At 47.0% G+C, this 14570-nt stretch overlaps 1 protein-coding gene across 5 annotated transcripts in view; it reads left to right on the forward strand.

Moving 5' to 3' along the window:
* ppip5k1a (diphosphoinositol pentakisphosphate kinase 1a) overlaps positions 1-14570 on the forward strand; it is a 42833-nt gene that overhangs the window by 14266 nt on the left and 13997 nt on the right. For all 5 annotated transcript variants that reach the window (XM_069679252.1, XM_069679247.1, XM_069679249.1 and 2 more), the window contains exons 11-25: positions 684-770; positions 858-933; positions 1046-1155; positions 2116-2201; positions 2299-2424; positions 4909-5030; positions 5547-5729; positions 6169-6310; positions 8900-9123; positions 9446-9573; positions 9656-9770; positions 9869-9976; positions 10873-11001; positions 11089-11229; positions 11496-11589. In XM_069679252.1, coding sequence (XP_069535353.1) covers positions 684-770; positions 858-933; positions 1046-1155; positions 2116-2201; positions 2299-2424; positions 4909-5030; positions 5547-5729; positions 6169-6310; positions 8900-9123; positions 9446-9573; positions 9656-9770; positions 9869-9976; positions 10873-11001; positions 11089-11229; positions 11496-11589 — 1871 coding nt within the window. The remainder of the gene's footprint in view (positions 1-683; positions 771-857; positions 934-1045; positions 1156-2115; positions 2202-2298; positions 2425-4908; positions 5031-5546; positions 5730-6168; positions 6311-8899; positions 9124-9445; positions 9574-9655; positions 9771-9868; positions 9977-10872; positions 11002-11088; positions 11230-11495; positions 11590-14570) is intronic.

Genomic DNA, 14570 nt, shown 5'->3' on the forward strand with positions numbered 1-14570 from the left:
GTTCTTGTAGGTTTCTGTAAGCGTGTTGTTCTAGTAGGTTTCTGTTAGCGTGTTGTTCTTGTAGGTTTCTGTTAGCGTGTTCTTGTAGGTTTCTGTTAGCGTGTTCTCGTAGGTTTCTGTAAGCCTGTTGTTCTCGTAGGTTTCTATTGGCGTGTTGTTCTCGTAGGTTTCTATTGGCGTGTTGTTCTTTTAGGTTTCTGTTGGCGTGTTGTTCTTGTAGGTTTCTGTTAGCGTGTTGTTCTCGTAGGTTTCTGTTAGCGTGTTGGTCTTTTAGGTTTCTGTTAGCGTGTTGTTCTCGTGGGTTTCTGTTAGCGTGTTCTTCTTGTAGGTTTCTGTTAGCGTGTTCGTGTAGGTTTCTGTTAGCGTGTTGTTCTCGTGGGTTTCTGTTGGCGTGTTGTTCTCGTGGGTTTCTGTTAGTGTGTTGTTCTAGTAGGTTTCTGTTAGCGTGTTCTTGTAGGTTTCTGTTAGCGTGTTGTTCTCGTGGGTTTCTGTTAGCGTGTTGTTCCTGACCCCGTCTGCAGCCTTGCTTCGCTTCCGTGTAGAAACTTCGGCCGGCTTCTCCTAACAGGAGCCGTGCTGACTGTTATGTACTGTGCGTAGTACACTTACTATCGATAAGGAGCTCATACAACCCCACTTCAAAATAACCTGACTATCACATTAACTTCCTGTGTCCTGGTCAGGATGGAGCTCCGCTGTGTGATCGCTGTCATCAGACATGGAGACAGGACGCCCAAACAGAAGATGAAGATGGAAGTTCGTAACCCCATGTAGGTCACCGCTCTGTGCTTTCTGTTTTACTGCAGATAAACATTAAAAGTGTTGGTTAATGAAAAGTTTGTGTTGGATTCGTTCAGGTTCTTTGATCTGTTTGAGAAATATGGAGGATACAAAACGGGCAAATTAAAGCTGAAGAAGCCCAAACAGCTGCAGGTAACAATCAGTCAGGTTGACAGTCAGGTTAACAGGTGTGACCTTGTTTAATGTCCCAGCCTGTGTTTGTCAAAGCTTGTATATATAACACTATTACTATTACTACTAACAGGAGGTGCTGGACATCACCCGGCAACTGCTAGCAGAACTGGGACAGCACAACGACTGTGAGATCGAAGAGAAGAAGTCCAAACTGGAGCAGCTGAAGACGGTGCTGGAGATGTGAGTGACGGTGACTTGGTCACTGAATCAAACACTGATGAGCTCATTATTTATCTCTATCACTTTGGAACATTAAAGCCCTGATAGATGATGAAGAAGCTGCAGGCTTAATGTGAACAAATGAAAGCTTCAGTGTTCAGTGAAATGATCTGCTATAACTTTGGTACACTGTCTGCATATCTCACCTCCTGGCTGAGTCTGTGTTGGTCTTGGACTCGTGACGTTTTAAAATGTCCTCCATCACTTGATGTTCTCTGACTCTTATACCTGCAGTGTTTCCCAGTCTGTCCGCAGAGGACATTAGTAGTAGTTGTCATTATTATCATTAGTAACAACAAGCCCCCATTTTCTTAACGGAGGCAGAATGACGCATATAACAGTGTTTAGGTACAAATGTGAGAATGTTACGTGCGATGTTTGTAATAGCAGGAGAACGTTCTCTGAAAACATCTTCAGAAAGTCGCAGTGAGAATGTTCAGATCACATTTCAGGAACGTTTTATGAATCCTGTTCTGATGGTTCAGGCCGAACTGACATCCTGAAAGGACCCTCAGAGTGTTGCAGTATTTGCAGTGTTGCCTTTGTTTTTATGCAACACTGAGGAAATGTTTTATACAAGGTGTTCTGACACCCCAGGCCTCGATAACATGCCGAACAGATCTTCACAATGTTGCAGTTAAAACGTTTTGTCTTAGTTTAAGTTTTAACGTTACAAGAACTTTATTTCAAATGAAAAGAAGATTAGATTAAAGTGTTTTCTTTCAGACAGAATTAGAACTTGTAGCTAATGTTAGACAATGTTATGGGAACGTTCCCTGCTAGCTGGGTCTGTCCATAATGAGCTTTATTTTCTCACTGCCTCCAGGTGTTTCTATTTCTCACTGCCTCCAGGTGTTTCTATTTCTCACTGCCTCCAGGTGTTTCTATTTCTCACTGACTCCAGGTGTTTTCTCGTTAAAGGTACGGTCACTTTTCGGGGATCAACAGAAAAGTGCAGCTGACCTACCTGCCCCATGGGCAGCCCAAAACCTCCAGTGAGGAGGAAGGTAGGAAGGCTTTGAGATATATTTCACCCTCATAATAAAATGTGGTGATGCTGATCCCTGGCTGTGACAGTACTGACTGGTTCCTGTGCACTCTCAGACTCCCGTAAAGAGGGGCCATCTCTGCTGCTGGTGCTGAAGTGGGGAGGAGAGCTGACTCCTGCAGGCCGAGTGCAGGCTGAGGAGCTGGGTCGAGCCTTCCGCTGTATGTACCCCGGAGGACAAGGTGAGACACTGCAGAGATTTACCCCTGCAGGAAATGTCAGGTAGCATTTGTTCCTCCAGCTGTTTTAACAAAGACCCTCCACTGCTCCCTCAGGAAGAGACACCTGTGAGGGAGAAATAACCTGCAGAGATCTGTCTAACATTTGTTAAAGGATCTAAGTAAAAATAAAATGATTAAATATGAATGTTTAGACGCGGCATCCTTTTGAATACAAGGTGCTGACATCCTGAAGCCCTCACAGCACAGGAGTGCTTCAGCAGAGTTAAAATGCAGTGATGTCGCTAGGTACGCGTCCTGTGTCTCTGATGCATTCAAATCTAAAAGCACAGAGTAATATAAAGTAAAATTGGCGTCGAGGCTCCGACCTCATCACTCCTCGCAGATTTGCCGTCAGACCGGCGTGGCCTGGAGCTTCAGGTGCCCTGGGCTTTGACTCGGGTAACATCCCTCGGAGCGGCGCCGCACGGCCGGTTTGGTCTCTCTAGATGACGATGTGCAGGTCATTCCGTGTTGTGACCGTAGCTGGATGGAGGCTGAGTGCGTCTTCTGGGCTCTGGGTTTGAGGCTTGTCAGAGCGCAAGGATTGGAGCAAAAAGAGAGCTGTTGTCTTCAGTTCTTGGAACACAGAACTAGAACAGCTTGAAGTTTAACTGGAGCAATGTCTACTTGCGAGGTCTTCAGCGTGGCAAGGCGCACACAGGCTCTGGGCCTTCTCGCGGGGCAAAACTTAAAAGATAAGGAAAGGAAGTCCGGAGAGGAGGGTGTGGCGGCGCCACTCGTCAGCTGCCGGGACGAAGAGGACGCAGGAAGGCGAAGGGTGAAAAGAGCGGAAAGAGAGGGTAAGAGAGGGATCTTGGGATGTGGTCTCTTATTTTAAAGGGTCTCTTCTTCCGAGAGCGATGTCCGGTGCAGTGGCGCAGAGTTGACCACTCCTTTGTCCGAGACTTTCTTATCAAATAAACTATTTCTTCCTAAACATAAAGTAGTTAATCTCATCTATATAACCCCCCCATATTCGATACCTCTGGACTCTCAGCTGCGTGTAGACTGTAGAATGAGATTAAATAAACAGTTCATGAAAGTAATAGTTAACTCAACAATAAACATATCATGGTGAACACGCATTTATATGTGAATGTACACCGTGTCCCAAAAGTTCATGCACCACAGAAAAAGTCAACTCAGATCGTGAATATTCAACAGAATGCGTTTATTCAAAAGCCAATGTATCCCCCCCCCGCACCTTAATTACTGCCCTCAGCCTGTCGGCCAGAGAATGTTCTTTAGAACGGAAGGCTCAATGTTGCCCCACTCCCGCACAGCCCTCGCATTGAGCTGCTTCATGGTGGTGGGGGGTGGGCTGTTCAGGATACCCCAGCAGTTCTCAATCGGGTTGAGGTCTTGGGAGTTGGGTGGCCATTCCTCTTTTTGCAGAAAGCCTGGAAGCTGCTCAGAACCGCACTGCTGAGTTGTACGAGCAGTATAACTGTCTAACTCGGCATCGCTTTTTGATCCTCTCAGCTCCCGTAGCTCTCTCCACCTCAGGAACACCGCTCTGATGTTTACTCTGGTTGTGTTTCTGTCTCGGTCCAACTCTTTCTCTTTAGCTTGCTCCTCCTCATGTCTCTTCTTCGGTGTAACGCTCTTTGTAGTGTCAGCCTCGTTGGCAGTGGAGGGACGGGCAGTTTGTTCCTTCCTGGTGGTTGTTTTTCAGCCTTTGTGGACACAAACCGGCTGACGCTGCGCACACTGACAAAATTGAGCTTGACCGTGTGAGCATGCGCGGAGTGGTGCTGTGCAGAGATTCAGACGGAGAGCAGAGAGACAGACAGAGAGCAGAGACAGACAGAGAGCACAGAGACAGACGGAAAGCACAGAGACAGACGGAGAGCACAGAGACAGACAGAGAGACAGACAGAGAGCACAGAGACAGACGGAAAGCACAGAGACAGACGGAGAGCAGAGAGACAGACAGAGAGCAGAGACAGACAGAGAGCACAGAGACAGACGGAGAGCACAGAGACAGACAGACTTATTTTGTCTTATTTAATTTGATTAAACAGTTTGTATTGTAACTGTTCTGTCTGTAAACAGCTCTTCTCTTTGTGGCTCTCGTACATACGTGTAATGTTAACACTGGGTCACTACGGGGCAGAAGGTGTACATATAGCATAGGTCAAAGAAGGACTCTAAGCAAAGGACATCAGATCCAGCAGAGACAATGGAAGCTGAGTGAGTGTGAGAGTGAAAAGAAACATGAAGGTGATTTCAGTTCTGCAGCAGGAAACAGCAGACGTGAGCTCAGAGCTCTTCTTCAGACGGTCAGCAGGTCACGGAGTGTAAACACTTCATCTGTCCCTGGATGAGTGTCTGAGGTTACTGCAGAGAAACAACAGAGTCATTATAACGAGGTGCTGACGTCTCATCACACAACCTTTGAACGTGTGTGTGTGTGTGTGCGTGTGTGTGTGTGTGTGTGTGTAGGAGACTATGCTGGGTTTCCCGGCTGTGGGTTACTGAGGCTGCACAGCACCTACAGACACGACCTGAAGATTTACGCCTCTGATGAAGGAAGAGTGCAGATGACCGCCGCCGCCTTTGCAAAGGTACCAAGCCTGCTAGCTTCCCGAGAGCTACATGTTAGAGACACTTTGTGTACAGCTATTAATCACAAACGCATTCAGCCTGGCCTCATGAAAACCTTTTTGAAAATCCACGACAGAAAGACAGACGTGTTTGTGGCACCGACAATAAGAGGAGGAAAATGTTTGTGTTCACAGAAGCTGAGTGAGTCAATGAAAATACTGTGTAGGTTAAAAGAGGTGCAAAAGAGCACCACCTGCAGATATAACAGGAAGAAGGAAATGAAAGCAGCCGTCTGTGACACTGTGATCCTTTCAGAGAGGACAGACGTCTGCTGAGAGCACCACTATAATAATGATGGTGTGTTTGTACAGTGTACAAATCACTGGTCAGTCAGAGTGATGAGATCAGTCCTGTCACAGTGTTATCTGATTATCACTGTGTTAGAGAAAGCAGGTCACAGATCAACGCTTCAGCATTGTGTGTGTGTGGCCGTGTGCGTGCGTGTGTGTGTTGTGTGTCTCTCTGTGTGTCTGCAGGGCCTGCTGGCTCTGGAGGGCGAGCTGACGCCCATCCTGGTTCAGATGGTGAAGAGCGCCAACATGAACGGTCTGCTGGACAACGACAGCGACTCTCTGAGCAGCTGTCAGCACCGAGTGAAGGCCCGCCTCCACGAGATCCTGCAGAAGGACAGAGACTTCATTGAGGAGGACTACGACAGGGTGAGTTTCTGACTGCTACCTGTCACATGAGAGGGCGTGTCATGTATTGTCCCCTTTGATGCAGCTGTTTAGATCTACTTCCTCACAGCGACCGTAACCTCCACATTAACTGATACTAGAAGACGAGTCTGTAGTTCACCTCCAACTGAAAGTCTGGGTTTCTGTTTCCCACAGTAACTGTTGGACTGAGATTAATGTGTAGAAACGAGCTGTGACCTTTGACCTGAGAAACTGTCTGACTGCTCTGATCAGTCAGAGGATTACTCACCTGTTAGGATGGAAGCAGAGAGGGCTGCACTTCCTGAGCTAACTGTTCACATGAATGATGTGCGCAGCTTGTCAGCCTGCTGAGCTCTCTGTGATGTGACACAACTCATCGCTCATTTGTTCTAAGTAATCTGCTTTAATGTGACGCCGTATTGTTCCTTTCATACGACAGCTGGCCCCGACCTGCAGCGCCTCGCTGGTGAATTCCATGAAGATCGTGCAGAACCCCGTGTCCACCTGTGACCAGGTCTACACCCTCATCCAGAGCCTCACCTCTCAGATCCGCACCAGGATGGAGGACCCCAAATCAGCTGGTGAGAAAGATCAGCTGTTAGACTCAAAATAAGCTCAAGTATTTAAGCTTGTAATATCATGCACACCACATGTAGACTGATTGGAGGAGGGGTGTCTTTAAGGTCAGAAAATCATATTCTATCAATCAACCAAATTTTATTTGTATAGTGTCAAATCACAACCAAAGCTATCTCAGACACTTCACAGAGCAGGTCGAGAGCGTACTCTCTGTCATTTAGAGAACAACATGAATCACCATGAGCAGCTCTTAGCAACATTCAGAGACAGAAAAACTTCCTTTAACAGGCAGAAACCTCGAGCAGAACCAGACTCATGTTGGACATCTGAAGAGACTGGATGGGCCAAGAGAGGGAGAGAGAGAGGGGGGGAGGAGCAGGATAGAGACAGGCAGACAGAGCAGCAGCAGCAACAACAACAGATAATACATATGGTTACAATGTTAATAGTAATGGTGAAAGTGTGTAAAATTAGCAAGAACAGTCATGATGATAATAATTGTAATTGAGAGAGGCACACAGAGCGAGAGGAGCCCGGTGTGTCAGATCCCCCCGGCAGTCTAAACCTAAAGCAGCATAACTCTGGGCTGGTCCCAGCCTGAGCCAGGCCTAACTATAAGCTTTATCAAAGAGGAAAGTTTGAACTCTTAAAAGAAGAGAGGGTGTCTGCCTCCCGGACCCTGACTGGTAGATTGTTCCAGAGGAGGGGGGCCTGGTAATTGAAGGCTCTACCTCCAACACTACTCTTAGAGACTTTAGGTACCACAAGCAGGCCTGCATCCTGGGAGCGCAATGTTCTAGAGGGGTAATATGGCACTATGAGCTCTTTAAGATATGATGGTGCCTGACCATTAAGAGCTTTGTAAGTAAGAAGAAGGATTTTAAATTCTATTCTAGATTTTACAGGAAGCCAGTGCAGAGAGGCTAATACAGGAGAGATGTGATCTCTCTTCCTAGTTCTTGTCAGCACACGTGCTGCAGCATTTTGTACCAGCTGCAGAGTTTTTAGTGACTTATTAGGGCAGCCCAACCCCTTGATCCCGCAGGATCTGTCTCTGGCGCGTTCCGTCTGCGCCACGTCTCTGGTCCGTCAGCGGCGCAAGCCCTTGCCCACAGGAAGTGTGTCCAGTCGAGGCAGATGGCTGTTCAACATGAGTCTGGTTCTGCTCGAGGTTTCTGCCTGTTAAAAGGACGTTTTTCCTTGCCAATGTGCCGAATTGCTAAGTGCTACTCATGGTGGATTCATGTTGGGCCTCTCTTTAAATAACTTAACAAAGAGTCGGTCTAGGCCTGCTCTTTCTGTAAAGTGTCTCGAGATAACCCTGGTTATGATTTGGCGCTATACAAATAAAATTTGATTGATTGATTGATTGGTCCGCAGCGCTGCGCTGCTGGATTCGCGAGATCAAGCGAGAATTGAGAAGTCACGCGATAACATCATTCAATCACAATCATTGACTTGAATGGGCGCGATCGACTCCAGAGGTCGTGGCGCACACGGAACGCGCCGGAGACAGATCCTGTGGAATTGAAGGGTGATAGTAACGAGTTACAATAATCCAGCCTGGAAGTAACGAACGCATGGACTAGTTCTTCTGCATCGTTTTGAGACAGGATGTGTCTGATGTTTGTTGCGAAGATGAAAGAAGGCTGTCCTTGATATTTGTTTTATGTGGGAGATGAAGGACATATCCTGATCAAACAGAACTCCCAGATTCCTAACAGTAGTGCTGGATGCCAGGCTGATGCCATCTAGGGCAGCTATATCATTAGAGAAAGAGTCTCTAAGGTGTTTTGGGCCGAGCACAATAACTTCAGTTTTGTCTGAATTAAGTAGCAGAAAGTTTGTAGTCATCCAGATCTTTATGTCCTTAAGGCATGCTTCTAGTTTAGATAGCTGATTGGTTTCATCTGGCTTCATTGATAAGTATAATTGAGTATCATCTGCATAACAATGAAAATTAATGGAGTGTTTCCTCATGATATTACCCAGAGGAAGCATATATAAGGTAAAAAGAATCGGTCCGAGCACAGAACCTTGTGGAACTCCATGACTAACTTTGGTGTGCATAGAGGACACATCATGAACATTAACAAACTGAGATCGATCTGATAGATAAGATTTAAACCAACTTAATGCAGATCCTGTAATGAACATTAGCTGTTCTAGTCTCTGTTCTCTAGTTCTCAAGGATCTTTGAGATAAAAGGAAGGTTAGATATAGGTCTATAGTTAGCTAGGGTGCCTGAATCTAGGGTAGGCTTTTTAAGAAGTGGCTTAATTACAGCTAGTTTAAAAGACTGGGGTACATAGCCAGTCGATAAAGACATATTGATCATGTCTAGTAAAGAAGTGCTAATTGAGGGAAAGACTTCCTGAAGCAGCTTGGTAGGAATCGGGTCTAAAAGACAGGTTGATGGTTTAGACGAAGATATCAGAGACTTTAGCTACTCTGGCTCCTGTTCATGCCGTTAAGGAAGGAGTATTTACAGAATCAAATATCATGATAGTTCAACACCTTCTAAACCACATGGAGTTTATCAGTTATATATTCAGTTAAAGTCTTAAAGTAACCTCTCTGTCTGTCCTCAGACCTGCAGCTGTACCACAGTGAGACTCTGGAGCTGATGCTGCAGCGCTGGTCCAAACTGGAGAGGGACTTCCGCATGAAGAACGGCCGCTACGACATCAGTAAGATCCCCGACATCTACGACTGTGTGAAGTACGACGTGATCCACAATGCAACTCTGGGCCTGGAGGACACGCTGGAGCTGTTCAGACTGTCCAGAGCCTTAGCTGACATCGTGATCCCACAGGTGAGACAGAGGAGGAGGAGGAGGACCAGTGTGCTACATCTGGACCAATGAGAGGAAACCTGACACCTCATGTTCATCCACCAGGCTAAAACAGTCAGAAGTAGAATCTCCTGTGTTTAAGGACAGTTTAGTTTTGTAAGCTTTGTTGCTAATTTATCCTCGTTTTCTATATGACTGTCTTCTTCTCCAGCGTCAGCCTGTGACTCAGACTGATTCACTGTTTTAATACAGTAAAAAAGAAGGAATGAACATGCACAGGGTGTCAGAGTTAGACGTCTTTGGAGGATTGTGAACTATAACGATCAAACCTGTGTGTCTGCAGGAGTATGGCATAAATAAACCTGAGAAGTTGGACATAGCGTACGCCTACTGCCTCCCTCTGGTCAGGAAGATCCAGCTGGACCTGCAGAGGACCCACGAGGACGAGTCCGTCAACAAGCTGCACCCTCTGTGAGTATGGAGAGGAGTTCATCTGAAGCTTTACAGTGATGTTTAAAGTGTCGGACTGCTGACAGAGGTGTGTTACTCTCAGGTACTCGCGGGGAGTGATGTCACCTGGTCGCCACGTCAGGACTCGTTTATATTTCACCAGCGAGAGTCACGTCCACTCTCTGCTCAGCATCTTCCGCTACGGAGGCCTGCTGGATGTGAGCACACACACACACACACACACACACACACACACACAGCTCTGATGACCTCTGAGATTAAGGTTAAACTGTGTGTGTGCGTCCGGGGTGAACAGGAGGAGAAGGACCAGCAGTGGAAGCGGGCCATGGATTACCTCAGTGCCGTCTCTGAACTCAACTACATGACTCAGATCGTCATCATGCTGTACGAGGACAACAACAAGGTGTGTGTGTTTACGCTGCTGCAGGAGCCTTCATCCTGCCTGCCTGCCTGTCTGCCTGCCTACCTGCCTGCCTGCCTGCCTACCTGCCTGCCTACCTGCCTGTCTGCCTGCCTGTCTGCCTGCCTGCCTGCCTGCCTGTCTGCCTGCCTGCCTGCCTACCTGCCTGCCTGCCTGCCTGCCTGCCTGCCTACCTGTCCGCCTGCCTGCCTGCCTGCCTGTCTGCCTGCCTACCTGCCTGCCTGCCTGCCTACCTGTCTGCCTGTCTGCCTGTCTGCCTGCCTGTCTGCCTGTCTGCCTACCTGTCTGCCTGCCTGTCTGCCTGCCTGCCTGCCTGCCTGCCTGTCTGCCTGCCTACCTTTCTGCCTGCCTACCTGTCTGCCTGCCTGCCTACCTGCCTGCCTGCCTACCTGCCTGCCTGCCTGTCTGTCTGTCTGTCTGGATACATGTGTATCGGTTGTTGGTGTGTGTGTGTGTGTGTGTGTGTGTGTGTGTGTGTGTGTGTGTGTGTGTGTGTGTCGTATATCAGGAGTGGATGAAACCTTCTGGTCTGAAAAGTGATGCTGATGTTGAAGTACCTCAAACCTGATTATTACACCTGTAGCCTACAGCAGCAGTTTCAGCACCTTCATTGTTGATAACTAACTGGAAACATCATGTGCAAGACTTGCAAACAGCGTCTCTGTGTTTTAAGTAGAGTCTTTGACATCATTGTTTGGGGGAACATTGTCTGTACAAAACAAGAGACTGGACAGGTGGTTAAACTGGGTGGTGAGGTTACTGGGGGTCAAATTTGCAGTGTTACTTGGTGCATGCTCTTGGTACAAAGAACATCCCCCTTGTTGCTTAAAGATTCCATAATTACAGGTCTAACATCTGTGTTGATCCTCCCTCTGTAGGAGCTCTCCTCAGAGGAGCGCTTCCACGTGGAGCTTCACTTCAGCCCTGGAGTTAAAGGCGTGGAGGAGGAGGAGAACGCTCCGACCGGCTTTGGATTCAGGCCGGCCTCAGCAGAGGTCGCCCGACAGGTAGGATCACACCCAGCACCTTTATCCTGTTGTTGTTCAGCAGAGAGCAGCATTTACATCATTTCTCTTTCTTCTCTGACCCTTCAGAACGGGCAGAAACAGACCGACCCTGGCAGCCTGGAGGACCTCTCCCGCGACGAGACGGACCGAGCAGTGCCGCTGTCTGAGCCAATCACCATCCAGAGAAGGTCCCCGCTCATACGCAACCACAAGACCGGATCCATGGAGGTGAGGAGGAGTGGTACACCTGCTCAAAGACAGAAACAGAATCATGTTTGTGCTCTTTAATAGTTTCAGAAACAGTCAAACATGAAATCAGTGATCTGTTCAGCTGTTGTCCTCAGAGGTTGTAGATATTATATCACAGCTTCTGTTCTCCTATTGTCTAAGCTCATGACTCTCTCTCCACGCTGTCTGCCTGCAATAAAGACATGAACTACACTACAGCCTGTTACCACTGTCTAAGGTGTGTGTGTTTTGTGTGTCCTCACCAGGTTCTGTCAGAGACGTCGTCCTCTAAAGTGGGCAGTTACCGCCTCTTCTCACTCTGCTCTCGTCAGTCCCCCGAGATGAAACAAAGTGGATTAGGTAGGTGTCCTAATACCTTGTTTCCATGGCAACCCTGTTTACAGATGACAGAGTAAAATGGTTTCAGATGGTTACAGATTTCATTAGTTTATTTATCTGTGAGGAGACAAAGGGAATAATCGACTTTTTCAGCAGCTGTCTTTACACCATTCATGTGTCCACATGAGACATTCACTTGTCCACATGAGACATTTATGTGTCATGAGACATTCACATGTCCACAGTGAGACATTCATGTGTCATGAGACATTCATGTGTCATGAGACATTCACGTGTCCACAGTGAGACATTCACGTGTCCACATGAGACATTCACGTGTCATGAGACATTCACTTGTCCACATGAGACATTTATGTGTCATGAGACATTTATGTGTCATGAGACATTCACATGTCCAGTGAGACATTCACGTGTCCACAGTGAGACATTCACGTGTCCACATGAGACATTCACGTGTCCACATGAGACATTCATGTGTCCTCAGTGAGACATTCACATGTCCACATGAGACATTCACGTGTCCTCAGTGAGACATTCACTTGTCCACATGAGACATTCATGTGTCATGAGACATTCATGTGTCATGAGACATTCACGTGTCCACATGAGACATTCACGTGTCCTCAGTGAGACATTCACGTGTCCACATGAGACATTCACGTGTCCACACGAATGTGTCATGTGTCTTGTCCACATGAGACATTCATGTGTCCACATGAGACATTCATGTGTCCTCAGTGAGACATTCACGTGTCCTCAGTGAGACATTCACGTGTCCACATGAGACATTCATGTGTCATGACACATTCACGTGTCCACAGTGAGACATTCACGTGTCCACATGAGACATTCACGTGTCCTCAGTGAGACATTCACGTGTCCACATGAGACATTCACGTGTCCACATGAGACATTCACGTGTCCTCAGTGAGACATTCACATGTCCACATGAGACATTCACGTGTCCACACGAATGTCTCATGTGTCATGTGTCTTGTCCACATGAGACATTCATGTGTCCACATGAGACATTCATGTGTCCTCAGTGAGACATTCACTTGTCCACATGAGACATTCACGTGTCCTCAATGAGACATTCACTTGTCTACATGAGACATTCATGTGTCATGAGACATTCACGTGTCCACAATGAGACATTCACGTGTCCACAGTGAGACATTCACGTGTCCACATGAGACATTCATGTGTCCACATGAGACATTCACTTGTCCACATGAGACATTCATGTGTCATGAGACATTCACGTGTCCACATGAGACATTCACGTGTCCTCAATGAGACATTCACGTGTCCTCAATGAGACATTCACTTGTCCACATGAGACATTCACGTGTCCACAATGAGACATTCACGTGTCCACAGTGAGACATTCATGTGTCCACATGAGACATTCATGTGTCCACATGAGACATTCATGTGTCCACATGAGACATTCACTTGTCCACATGAGACATTCACGTGTCGTCATGAGACATTCACGTGTCGTCATGAGACATTCACGTGTCCTCAGTGAGACATTCACGTGTCCTCAGTGAGACATTCACGTGTCCACATGAGACATTCACATGTCCACATGAGACATTCACGTGTCCTCAGTGAGACATTCACGTGTCCACATGAGACATTCATGTGTCATGAGACATTCACGTGTCCTCAGTGAGACATTCACGTGTCCACATGAGACATTCACGTGTCATGAGACATTCACATGTCCACATGAGACATTCACGTGTCCTCAGTGAGACATTCACGTGTCCACATGAGACATTCACGTGTCCTCAGTGAGACATTCACGTGTCCACATGAGACATTCATGTGTCCTCAGTGAGACATTCACTTGTCCACATGAGACATTCACGTGTCCACACGAATGTGTCATGTGTCTTGTCCACATGAGACATTCATGTGTCCACATGAGACATTCATGTGTCCTCAGTGAGACATTCACGTGTCCACATGAGACATTCATGTGTCCACATGAGACATTCACTTGTCCACACGAATGTCTCATGTGTCATGTGTCTTGTCCACATGAGACATTCATGTGTCCACATGAGACATTCACTTGTCCACACGAGTCTCATGTGTCATGTGTCTTGTCCACATGACACATTCATGTGTCCTCAGTGAGACATTCACTTGTCCACATGAGACATTCATGTGTCATGAGACATTCACGTGTCCACATAAGACATTCACGTGTCCTCAGTGAGACATTCACGTGTCCACATGAGACATTCACGTGTCCACATGAGACATTCACTTGTCCTCAGTGAGACATTCACGTGTCCACATGAGACATTCACGTGTCCACATGAGACATTCACGTGTCCTCAGTGAGACATTCACTTGTCCACATGAGACATTCATGTGTCCTCAGTGAGACATTCACTTGTCCACATGAGACATTCACGTGTCCACACGAATGTCATGTGTCTTGTCCACATGAGACATTCATGTGTCCACATGAGACATTCATGTGTCCTCAGTGAGACATTCACTTGTCCACATGAGACATTCATGTGTCCACATGAGACATTCACGTGTCATGAGACATTCACGTGTCCACATGAGACATTCACTTGTCCACACGAATGTCTCATGTGTCATGTGTCTTGTCCACATGAGACATTCATGTGTCCACATGAGACATTCATGTGTCCTCAGTGAGACATTCACTTGTCCACATGAGACATTCATGTGTCATGAGACATTCACATGTCCACATGAGACATTCACTTGTCCACACGAATGTCTCATGTGTCATGTGTCTTGTCCACATGAGACATTCACGTGTCCTCAGTGAGACATTCACTTGTCCACATGAGACATTCATGTGTCATGAGACATTCACTTGTCCACATGAGACATTCACGTGTCCTCAGTGAGACATTCACGTGTCCACATGAGACATTCACGTGTCCTCAGTGAGACATTCATGTGTCCACATGAGACATTCA

Source organism: Semicossyphus pulcher, unplaced genomic scaffold (assembly GCF_022749685.1).
Source record: "Semicossyphus pulcher isolate SPU_LCO1_2020_fin unplaced genomic scaffold, fSemPul1.0.p SCAF_38, whole genome shotgun sequence".
NCBI lineage: Eukaryota > Metazoa > Chordata > Actinopteri > Labriformes > Labridae > Semicossyphus > Semicossyphus pulcher.